Here is a 12990-nt window from a genome sequence, read left to right on the forward strand (position 1 = left end):
CTGCTGGGTTCACCATTCCCAGGAACAACAACAGCTGAGCTGGAAAGACCAATGGGGAACGTCAGTTAGTAGGTCTGCCCCCTGTATGGGGCTAAAGGACACACCTGTGAATCGCCATGCTCTGGAAGACAGAGGATGTGCTTTGCTACAAAGAGCTGGGAAAATAATCTTCTTAAAAATAAACAGGCCTGAAGAGATCAATGGCCTGGAAACATTCCTTGGAGATACTAATAAGCTCCAACTATAAACAATAAGCAATTGTTTGACTAACAGTCATAACTCATACCCTGCCCAAATATACACACAAATAGAGGCATGCAACGTGTATCCAGCTCTGCAGAGCTATGGAGGTTCTGAAAATTAGGTAAGCATGCATTTCAGTTGCCTTCAGTACATTCTAAGGATATATTCACTGACCCTGAGTATTCATGGACAGCACACTACACAGATACTTCACTGCTACAAGTCTCCATTGCCTCTGGGAACCTTCTCCCACTGAATAATACTTCTTCAAACAGTGAAAGCCAGAAAAAGTTCCCTCTAAAGTTACTGTGAGTGAGATATTAAATTCGACAGCATTCTCCATTCTTTGTTTCTTTGTACATATTTGCTTTTGAAGATGCTATACTTAGTAGTATGTACTATTTAAAAGACATTAGATTAGATCCGGCAAAGAGACAAAGGTTGATTGGAGACAGATATACCTCTGAAGGTACTTAATACGTTTTAAGATGTCTAGAGAGAAAGAGTAAATATAAGGAACATAATAATGACAATAATAAAACAGTAATTATTAAGCTCTTACTCTGAGCCAAGAGACTTCTGTAGGGCAGTACTTCAGAGTCACTGAGACAGGCTCTGCCCCTGCTGCACAGATGTGGAAGCCCTGTTTTACACCATGGCAACAATTTCCTTCCAGTTTATATCAATAGCTGAACAAAAATCTGCGATCTGTGTGACCACCACCCACAGGACATGAGGATGGAGGGTCGTATTTCCTGCCATTTCTGAATGTCACACAGCTTTGACGACACTTTGGCTTTTGAAGTCCGACGTGGCTGACAAGGGTTAAGTTCAGTTTTTGTTGTTAAGATGTGTCTGCTCTGAACTCTCCTAACAGCCACTGGCAGTTAATTCAGAGTCTGCACTGTTACCTATTCACATCTCATTTACTAGTCCCCTGTTCTCAAGGTCACAGGCATCTGAAATGTTGTCACTCCGACCCTGGTGTGATGTTTGAATATGGCTATCTTACTATTTGATTGGATCTGGCATTCAGCTATACTTGTGTGTGAAGCGTAGAGACAGCCACAAGTGAGTGTTTAATACGAACTACTATTTGGAATTAATGATGGCTAAAAATAGACCACTTTGCTCTCTGAATGGAGAATGAGTGGGTCTCTGTTTCTTGTGCCTTTTCATGAGCTCTTTTCTTTCTGGCTGTTTGTTTCATCCAACTCTAATGTGTTAGTTTTTGTTTTTGTTTTATATTATATTTTATTATTATCCCATAGAAACCTTTTTGTTTCCTAATGAGAAGCAGAAAGGGAGTGGATCTCTATGGGAAGAAAGGTGGGAGGGAGCTGGGAGGAGGAAAGGGAGGAAAAATCCACAGTCAGGAAAAATTATGTGGGGAAAAATCTATTTTCAATAAAAGAAAAATATATAATATGTATAAATATATAATATATATAATATATATGGAAGCTTCTACAGCAATAAGTTTCAGTTTTTAATATGTATATATTAAATATACATATATTTATATATACATATACATTCCACCTTAAATACATATATACCACCTTAAATCTTTCATAATTATTTCAGCAAGTTAAATGCTGTTTTTAAAAAAAATTGAAGAAAATTCTGAATTTAGAGCTTCTACCAAGTTAAAAATGGCTGTTTAATATCATCTATAGATCAGAACACTTTTTTTCCAGTACTGAGTATTGAGCCTTGGACCTCACTCACACTAGGAAAGTCTGTTTCTCTGAGCTATGTCCTAGCCATCCTCTGACTTTCACTTTAAGAGTCTTACTGTGTTGTCCGGTCTAGCCTGATCTTACTCTGTCATCTTACTGTGTTGTCCGGTCTAACCTGATCTTACTCCCTCACGTCTACTTCAGCCTCCCAAACAGCTGGGATTACAGGTGAGTGCCACCAGGCTGTCTCCAAACACATTTCTTTATGTAATCTTGGAAAGAAGATACCATTGTTGAGTACTGAAAAGAAGATCGATGAGGCTAGGAGAATAGGTCAATGGCAGAGCTCTTGACTAACGTTTTCAAAGCCTTAGGTTCCATCTCACTCACCACAAAAAAAAGATGATTTTTATAAAACATACCTAAAACCCTATGCTCCTGAGATGAAATCACTGTTTTATCAGACTTTTAGTCTTCCGCAATGTTCAACATATTTAATATTATCATGCATGCTGATGTGTTTGTCTTTCTCCCCATCACATGCTAAATTACCTCTGATCGTTGCTCATTACCAATTGCTCTTCTAACATTAAATATTTAGAATGATAAGATTGTTTTTGTCTGATAAATACTATCAGCTTCCTGGGTGTAATATTCTCAATATTTTAGAAATTTTACCTACAATCACTTCCTCAGAGTGGGGTCACAATGTCAAAAAACTTAAACGTTTATTCGTCTCTTGGTGGAAGCTGAATCTTTAAAAAAAAAATTATACAAAGGCTTGTCTCTATTGAGTTACTTTCTTCCAATTTCTATAACACGTGAAGCCTTTGTGGAAGGGAGGCCATTTCCTCTGCAGAGTTCGTGAAATCCCAGTCTTTGAGCATCCCCCAGGACCTGAGCACCCTCAGGCATGACTCACCTTCCGCCACCCCACTGCCCTTCTTCCTGCTGTTGTGAAGAGGTAGCACCTCCAAGGCCTCAATGCCTGACTTCTCCAGAACGTTCACCTCCACGGTGAGCCTCCCCACCAGCTGCTGGGGGCGCACGCTGATGATATGCTCATATTTCCCCAGCCTTCTCTGCAGAAGCTCTTCATAACTGAGGAGGAACGCGGCTTTGTCCTTGCTGGGAATCACTAAAGAAGCTTGGAACGTGTCCGTCCCCTTCTCCCTGTTAGGAAGCAAAAATGGACCACAAATAAGCTCAGGGAAGGGAAAGCCTGGTTCCTGCCATACTTGTCAAAGAAACTCTTGGGCCGAGCCAGACAACAGCCCTAAAAAAAGAAAAATGAGAGCTATGGATGTTCATCAGGAGTAGAGTGCTTGCCCAATGAGCAGGAAGCCCTAAATTCAATCCAAGTATCATAATAAAGGAAAAAGGAAAATTAATTTTAATTTTGAAATAAGTATAGACCTATACTAGAGGAAGGCCACTATTGTGGTTTGATCTGAAGTGCCCATCCCCCACAGGCTCCTGGTCACCAGTCAAAGACACTGTATGGAGGAGATGTGAAACCTTTGAGCTTAGCTAGAGAAATAGGTCAACAATGAAAGGTCCCTGAAGAGTAATAGCCTGGCCCAGTTCCTAGTTAGCTTTCTCTGCTCCTGCACCTGCCACATGGGGAGCTGCACTACAAACTCCTACTTCCCAGACAGCGGCTCCCACCATGTGCCTTCCCCACCGTGATGGATAAGACCCTCTGAAACTGTGAGATGAAACAAACCCTCCTTTCAGCTTCTTCTGTCGGGTTTGTTTGTTTGCCTCCTACTAAGGGCCAAAGAACACTGAGTAGGAAAGAATTAAATATCTGGCCACCTCCCTTAACTCTCCCTGAGACAGACCCAAGGAGATGATATAAAGAGGACAGTTTGGAGGTGAACTGCTACAAGAGTGAGCGTGGTCCAGATGTGAATAGGGTTTTCCCCATTACAGGTGTGGCCAAGAAACTGCTGACATCTTACATAATTCTGAAGTTGATAATACATCACATGTTTGCACCTTGGTGATTGTGTTTACCAGTAAATAAAATAAATGACTGTGAAAGTTATAAAAAGGGCAACCACTGCAAATGTTTTCAGCACCTGGGGTTCAGGTTGTCCAATTTAAGGTGGTAGAACACTAACGGTGGTTGAGACACTCAAGAACATTCCAAGAAAGCGTGTATGTTGGGGGAAGAATTCATTTAAACAAGAATTCTACAGCTCAGAACATTCTGGAAGAAGCTGCAGGGAAGAAGAGACTCAAATTGCCTGGAGAAATTCAGCTACCACCAAGAGATGAATAATTTAATTCCACCAAGAGATGAATTGTTTAAAGAATTCATTTAAACAAGAATTCTACAGCTCAGAACATTCTGGAAGAAGCTGCAGGGAAGAAGAGATTCAAACTGGAGAAATCTCAGTGAAAGTGCAAGCTCTGCCTTCAGTAGGATACATCAGAAAAGGAATAAGAAAGGGGACCAGACAGGGGAGACCATCCCAGTCCACATAGGAATGGCTCACTGCACGCCCTTCCGGAACTGGAGACACAAATATTGAAATCGAAAAGTTTCACCCTACACTACGCAGATCAAATGGAAAAGAAATCACAGAGAAACTCATTAAAGCAAAACTTCAGAACATGTGGTGGAGGAAACAGGGGGATGGAATGGGGTTAGATGACCTTCGATCCATCATTAGCAAAACCAGATTTGATTACACAAGGCACTGGGAGAGTAATTCAAAGTTCAGAAGGAAAGTTATTTCCATCGTAAATTCCATATACAGCCAATATACTGATCCAGGTCTCAGAAAGTTTGTCTGTCATGCACCCATGCTGTGAAAGTTACTTCAGAATATACTTTCAACAAAGGTGAAAACCATACAAGAGGAGGAAGATATGGAATCAAAGAAATAACAAAATCAACTTGGAACGAAAGGGAGATTCCAGAGTAAATGTTTTCCAATAGATCTCCAAAGCAAAAGCAGTATATTGCATGGCCAGGACCCAGCCGTATTTCATCAGCTTATGAAACCAGAATTTGCCCTCATCTTTCATTTCTCATGTAATTGATGTTGGCCAGGCATCCAGGGTGTGGGTTGGATGTCACTGCACCCAGAAACCCAGTTATAGCTATTCATTTTGTTATCATTTCAAACTATGTGTCTTAGCAGATGTTAACAGTGACAAAATTAAATTCTATCTCCTAAGAAAAAAGAAAAGCAATTAGAAACTCCAGGACTTATAGTCCAACTAAATTAACCGGTGCCATCATCCTGAACAATTCTGATAAAGACAACTCGGGACACAGCTGTAGCTCAGCAAATTGAGCTTTTAATAACTTGCTGCACCAAGGGAGACGGCATCCAGAGGCACTGTGAGGCATCTCACCAAACAAAGAGATGGAACATAGGATTGTGGGAATGGGGAAGAGGAGAGGGTAGGTAAAAGTTCAATGAGGAATTGTTTGATCAGGCTCAAAGCGAGCAGGGTTGTGTGTAAAGTCATCAATGTCACCTTGACTGGAATGCCTCACCGCCCTGTGTCCTTGGGAACTATGTTAGGATAAACGTGGAGCAGTCTCTCCTTATCTGAATATCCCTTATCTGACACTCTGGGTTTGGTTTGCTTTTCAGAATCAGAGTGAACCCAAGACTCAGGTCTTCCACACAGAATGAGCTCTTCCATTCTTACTGATGGCATTTCTGACCATCAAGTTCTGTGACTTTTGAGAACTAGTTTTCCTAAAACAATGTCCCTTTATGAATGAACAAAATCAGGTTAACAAATACACAACCTTTTGTTTGGATACTAAAATAACTTTTTTTTTTTTTTTGGTTTTTGGTTTTTGGTTTTTTTCGAGACAGGGTTTCTCTGTGTAGCTTTGCGCCTTTCCTGGAACTCACTTGGTAGCCCAGGCTGGCCTCGAACTCACAAAGATCCACCTGGCTCTGCCTCCCGAGTGCTGGGATTAAAGGCATGCACCACCACCGCCCGGCTTAAAATAACTTTTCTACAAAGAAGGAAAAAACCCTTCTGGTTGATCCAGTAGAGGGGGAAACAAATCTTTGTGTATTAGATAGCACTGGTCAATATCAGTCATCATCACAAAGGAAACGCTGGGACTGGAAAGATGGCTCAGTGGACAAAGTGCTTGCTGAACAAACAAGGACCTGAATTCAGGTTCTTAGCATGCACAGAAAAGCCAGGTAAGGCCATGATCACCTGTCATCCTGGCCTGGGCTTGGAGAGACAGGAGAGACAGGAGTCTCCTTGAGTGATTGCTGATCTAGACAAAACAGCAAGCTTCAGTGAGAAATCCCTTCTCAAAATACCTAGGGTGGAGAGTGGTAGAGGAGGACGCCTGAAGTCATCCTCTGGCCTTCACACACTCACAGGTGAGTGCACATACACACATCTTATATGTGTGTATGTGCACACCTGTGCGCACACATAAAAGCAGAGGTAGTTTGTTGGTTTAAAAGAATGCAATTATCATTTCAGACCAGAATGTATATGTTAATAATTCTGACAATGCAAAAATAAATTCTATATAACAAACAATTATATAGGGGTACAACAATTACAGTGAGACAGAGAGAAGGGTGGGAAAGAATATCACCACTGAAGATGGTGGAGATAGCCTAGGATAGTCTACTAACGGAGAAAGAAAATGACATTATAAAATTTTGGCTTTAAAAATAAAGTATTGTAAACTTCCTTCACAGCAGAGTCTCTAGATAGTGTTTTGTTTTTATTGAGAAATCAAGAAAATCATAGCTAGGGAGGTAACTATAAAGACAACTGTACACAATTTTTAGAAATACATATTCTAGAAAGCAAGAATGAGGCATAGGCACATTAAACCTTTCTTATTATTTGAAGTGCTTGCTGCTGCATTTTTAATCAGGTATATGAATTATTTTAATTAAAATTGAAAACATTTGGAGGAAGAGAACAGACAGACAAGAAGGGAAGGGATGGAACTCTTCGTTTGATTGAATTCTAGTTGCTTAACTACCTGATACTTACCCATTATCATCTGTGGTTTTGTTTCTTTTTTCCTTTATCCTATCACGGCTTTTCTTTTCTTTCTCTGTAATTTCACTCCGATACACTTTGTCTCCGATAAACCTAAAACACAAGACACAGCTGTGTTACCAGCTCCAAGACAAACTCCAACATGGTTCTCAGAGCCATGACAACCCCAGAAAATATTTGTATGTGCCTCCTGGGTATGCAGATAGAATGCATTCCAGACTCAGCACCAGCCTTGAATCATTCATTCCATTCAAAAGCAATTTTCATCAAGACCAAAGGGCAGCACCCCAACCCAGGGTACCTCCATGATTCTATAGGAGAAAACCCCAAGATCTCAAACTCCCACAGGAACTCAGCGCTTGCACCTTTCCCAGATCAAAATTTAAACACAAATGTCTATCATAGTTAAAACTCTTTCTGTTGGATCAGAATAAGAGGAAATATATTTGATCTAATACCTCAAAGGTTTCATACTGTCTCACTGTTCAGACCCCAATTTAAGCATAGCCCCCTCTAAGCTAACTCCCTGAGCTCTTCCCAAAGGATCCCTTCTTGACAGGCATGATGATAATAATTATAATATCAGCCCTCAAGAGGCTGGGGTGTGAGTGAGTTCAAAGCTAGTCTGGGCTACATAGTAAGATTTTGTCTCAGAAAATATAAAGTACAATCTTTATACCATAGAGTTCACTGCCATCTAAAATGATCTCATATACTAATTCATTTACTTACTTGCTGACTATTTCTCTTTCACTGAAATTTCTGGAGCAGAGAGAGTAATATTCTCCTTTCTTATACCAATACCCTCAAAGAGTGCCTGTCCTAGAGTGGACATGAAGGATGGAGAGAGGGGAAAGAGGAAATTAAAACATGAGGAAGAAAAGGATGGAATGAAAGAAGAAAATAAAGGAGGACAAGGAGAGAGGAAGGGAGGGGAGGAAGGGAAGAGGTAGGGAAGAGAGGAAGTTAAGGATGTAAGGAAAGAAGTTAAGAAAAGAAGGGAAATGGAAAGCTAGGGAATTAGAGAGGGAGAGGAAGGGAGAGATGGAAGGAGGGAGAGAGAAAAGAAAAACAGGAAGGCAACCCTCTGATTCTCAGACCACCCACAGGATATGAATTTTCGCAGTTTGATGAGCTGTGGACCCCATACACTCTCGGGTTCCCCTTGACCATCCACAGACAAATCTCTGTTTCTGACCATCGCATCCCTTACATGGTGAAGTTGGTGATGAAAGCTGCTGCTGGAATCTGCATCTGGAACTCAACATCCTGGTCCTCAGAAGCTCTGTTGAGCATTCTGCAGGAGACTGTGGTGAAGGCATAGCGAGAGATGATGGTAGACTTCACGGAGAACTCCGTCATCAAGGGCTTGGCTTTCTGTGGGAGTGAAAATGCACGCTCTTCTCAGTGATGCGTGAAAATAGATCCAAACGCTTGACGTTAGTAAGTGTCAGTCTTTCCCACATGGAAAATAATCTCCAACTTGAGAACATTTGGGATATGAGTCCTCTGTCCTTTCTGTATCTTGTCCTTAATTTTCCATTTTAACTCACTTCACTTGTAAAACCAGCTTTTATTGAATAATCAATTCATGATCTAGAACCAACTCTCTTCAAAACTAACTTTAGCCAGGTGGTAGTGACACACACCTTTAATTCCAGCCCTTGGGAGGCAGAGGTGAGAGGATCTTTGAGGTCAAGACCAGCCTGGTCTACAAGTGTGACTTCCAGGAGAGTCAGAGAAACACTGACTCGAAAAACAAGAACAAAAAAAACAACCAAACAAAAAATTTTAATAAGTTAACACAATGGTTTCCAGTTTAACAAAAAAGTCATATTGTTTAAATAGCTCAGTAAATTGTTGAAATTTTAGAAGTATGTAACATCCATAATTTCTGCTACAAATTTTTAGATCACAATACAGGACCACTTAGTGGATCACAACTTGGGAATATGCCCACCAGAGTGCTTAGATTTTTAAGTTTATTTCCAGATTCACTCAGAGAAAACTGTAGTCAAGGGTTTCCCCACCCTAGATCACAGTTCCATGATTATAAATTAGTCATTATATAAATCAGTACCGAACTCCAGAGACTATCTAGAGATTAGAACCTAGAAAAAAAAAAGAAGAAAACCTAAGTTTGTGATAATTACATTTACCACAAAAGCTTCTTTCAAAAAGTATATTTATTTATTTCCTATGTATATATTCATTGACATGCATGATATCACACATGTGGAGGTCAGAGGACAACTTAAAAAAGTTGGTTCTCTCCTTCCACCATGTGGGCCTGAGTTGGAACTCACATCAGCAGGCTTGGAGGCAAGCCCCTTCATCTGCGGAACCATCTTCTTGTAAGGGCAGCAGCTGGTGTGCAAATTTAAGAACTTGATAAAACTATTCCTTGCTTTGTGTCTCATTTTTCTAGCTACAGCTGGTGACAGCTGGCTGTAGAAGCCCCCAAGAAGAAGGAAACCTTTATGAGGAAATGCACTACTAACCTTTATTCCCTCACTCCAGGAACTGGCCGAGCAACTGATAGCATTATAGGCTGTGGAAGTCTTAACCCCCAGAGTGATGGTATTCAGCTGGATTGGGGTGACTTTGACAACAGAAGGTCCAAGACCATGGTCTGTCAGGCCTGTTTTTGTTTAGTGCTCCCATCCCAGCTTGCAAATAGGCACGCCCATGATGTGTGTATGCATGTATGGCATCTTCAGTGTGTGTGTGTGTGTGTGTGTGTGTGTGTGTGTGTGAGAGAGAGAGAGAGAGAGAGAGAGAGAGAGAGAGAGAGAGAGAGAGAGAGAGAGAGAGAGAAACTCCAGGACCTCTTCTTACAAGGACATACATCCTCCATCCTCACCATCCTGTCTAACTGTTCTTCCCTGTCAAGGCCACCCAAATTGTGGTATTTTATTGTGAATATTCAAGCAGACAGACAAGACAGTCACCCGTGTGGTCTTGGAACAGATGTAGGAAGCATCTCATTCTCACACCACAGATGGTGGCAGCAAATCACACTCAGTGGTGATACACATCGGTGGTCACCTTTCAGACACAGAGATGGGACTTTCTTCTGTTAACCATCACCTGGACCTTCAACCCTCATCCACTTGCTTTCTCTGCAAACCGAGAGTCATTTTTCAAATACACATAAGGTTGTGACATGTTAATGTCTAGTATACTGGTCCTGTGAAAAGGTGAGTATAAACCTATTTCTAAGGAGCTATTTCATGGGCTTTTATTACTCAAAATCATCAGAACAAGAAAAAAAATGTATTTGAGAAGTGGACATGCACCACACATTGTGAGTGCTAAGGGAACATACTCCAATACCTACAGGAGGTCACCCAACAGGAACCCGAGCCAAGCATATGAGCAGGAACAGAAAACGGGTGTGCTCCAACAAGGACATCAGTAATACTCATCTTCTTATCAGTTTATGACAGAACAAAAAGATTTCTAGACTTTAGCTTCTGGGGGGAAAGCTGACAACTAAATGGGAAGAAAAGAGGGATACTGTGTGTCTTCCTGAGACAGGTGGAAGACATAAGCTTTGTGTGAAGTTCTGTTAAGTAATCAAGTGTGGGTGGTGGGAGGGATGAAGTGTATTTGAAATAATTTTTACTTAAAGAAGCAAAAAAATTCTGCGGTTTGGTCTAAGGAATAGTTATTTTAAATAACGGTTCTGTAGGTGCCTTCTTACATCCTAAGCTCCTGGGAGCTGGGAGAGGACGTTAGGAGGACCATGTGTTAAAGTGGAAGGTCAGCGAAGATGGGGAGGGGGGAAAGGGGGAAGGAGGGGGTAGAGACGGGGGGGGGGCGGCTGTGTTATGTTGTTCTGACAAAGCCGTATCTAGGAGCATGTGTGTATTAGATTATTGCTTGTGTAAAAAGGAGGTCCTGATGCCCCCGAAAGTGTGTAGGAGAGACTAATGACCTATGTGGAAGACAGTGAGTGGTTAGAGGGATAAAACAAGGGCTTGGCTACTCCACGCTCTTTGTTAACTGAACAATTTGATTATACTCACTCAAAAACAAACGAAATTTGAATTTTCATAATTACAGCATAAAACAGTTCATCAAATTCAGTTAAGACTTTTGCAGAATCCTATTGGAGTTTCGTTATTTTATTATTTGAGGGAAATTAATATTTATATGATATGCATTTCAATTTGTTCAGAATTGACTTTGCCAATAAAAAGTTAGAATGCTCACATGCTAGGGGAGAAAATGGTGAAGCACCTTTAATCCTAGGGAGGCAGAGGCAGGTGGATCTCTGAGTTCCAGGCTAGCCTGGTCTACAGTGAGTTCCAATACAGCCTGGGCTACACAGAGAAACCCTGTCTCAAAAAACAGGGGGCGGGGAGATGATTCCCAAAGTATGGTTTTTCTCCCCAACAGTGTCACTGAAAACTTATCAGAAAGGCAAAGCCCCCACCTTACTCCGACCCCACAGACCCAGGAGCTTGGAGCAGTCTGTCTTAACAAGCTGCCCAAAGGGTGAATGCTCACATTCTACAACTTTTAAAGTAACATAGTGTCTTTCCTTCCTCCACAAATTGGGATGGCTCAAGTAAGCCACTAAAGTCACATCCACTTCTGAGATCCATGAAGCCTAACAGGAAGCTAAAAGTAAAGGATGCAGCCTTGGGGTTCAAGAAATCACACCCCAATTCAGAAACAATTGCATTGCACAACATTCTTTTTATGATAATCTGGTCTCTCTCACCAGAAGTGATTTGGATCCAAAAGAGATTCCAGATGGAGTTTAACAAAATGATTCTGTTAGATGATCATATTAAAACTCTTTAGTACATTTTATAAAAAATGAGAATTGGACCAGAGAGAGATGGCAAGGATGGTGGTCTCAATACCATGGCAACCTGCCAGGTCTATGAAAGCTAAAATCTGTATCTCATCATCTTTCAGAGCAAAAACCCTAAAGTGAATCATGAACTAGGATGAAGCACTGACTTTGATCTCTGTTATTGCTGGGAACCGGTTTTCTTACTAAATTAAACATGATTAAATATATTCTTTTCTCTCCAACTCTGAAGGCATGTACAAAAAGGGTTCACAGCTGTTTTCTTGAGAAATTGTGAAAAGCCTAAGATACTACTGCACACAGTTCTGTTCTGATTCCTACAAATGCCCCAGAAAAAGAGAAATCTGTGAAAACAAAATAACAAGGATTGTGAACTGGTTTTTTTAAATAGCTTTACTTAAAATTTAAAATGTGTCTCAAAATTTTTTCAAGTAGGGAACTCATTCGTTAAGAGTGCTTAGCACTCTTCGGAGGACACAGGTTCAGTTCTCAGTACCCATAGCAGGCATCAATCACCCATAATGCAAGCTCTGGGAGAATCTGATACTTCTGGCTTCCACGAGCACTCCCCTGTATACACACAAAGAAACAGTATATTTTTTAAAAAAAAATGATCACGTCTCGGGGATGGAGAGATGGCTCAGCAGTTAAGGTCACTGCCTATTCTTCCAGAGGACCCAGGTTGGATTTCCAGCTCACAACCATATGTAACTCCAGTCCAGGGGATCCAACACCCTCTTCTGTCTACTTCAGGCACCCAGCATGTGCATAGTACACAGACATGCATGCAGGTAAAGCATCCATGCATGTAGATACAAAAAAAGTTATCAAGTATCAATTCGTATCAAGTGTACAGGGCTAAAACTTCAGATTATACCAAATGTAATGACAAGTAAGACTCTCCCTTTCACCCTGGACTCAGCTCCTTCCCCTTGATGTGATATTTAACAGTTTGGGGTATACCCTTCCACAAATGGATACAGTACTCATGTACTTATTTATTTCATTTTGTTTTTCTAGTGATGTAGTAATTTGCTCATCTTTATCAATAAACTCCAATTATCTTGTGCAACAGAACAAACCTATCTAAAGCTTCGTAACTTAACAACTGTGTCTCTTCACATGCTTTCTGTAGACCAAGAATTCAGACAAACTCGGGAGAACTCTGTCTGTTCTCATATAGTGTGCTAGTCCGGGTGTCCACCATTAAAACAG

The 12990-nt window shown here is 40.9% G+C and overlaps 1 protein-coding gene across 1 annotated transcript in view; it reads right to left on the reverse strand.

Annotated features, from left to right (window-relative positions):
• Positions 1-12990, reverse strand: part of Itih5 (inter-alpha-trypsin inhibitor heavy chain 5) — a 92976-nt gene that overhangs the window by 55931 nt on the left and 24055 nt on the right. The window contains exons 3-5 of the mRNA XM_028891496.2: positions 8161-8324; positions 6939-7040; positions 2848-3098 (exon numbers count right to left, since the gene is read on the reverse strand). Of these exons, the coding sequence (XP_028747329.2) occupies positions 2848-3098; positions 6939-7040; positions 8161-8324 (517 nt within the window). The remainder of the gene's footprint in view (positions 1-2847; positions 3099-6938; positions 7041-8160; positions 8325-12990) is intronic.

The sequence above is a fragment of the Peromyscus leucopus genome, chromosome 5 (assembly GCF_004664715.2).
Source record: "Peromyscus leucopus breed LL Stock chromosome 5, UCI_PerLeu_2.1, whole genome shotgun sequence".
Lineage (NCBI taxonomy): Eukaryota > Metazoa > Chordata > Mammalia > Rodentia > Cricetidae > Peromyscus > Peromyscus leucopus.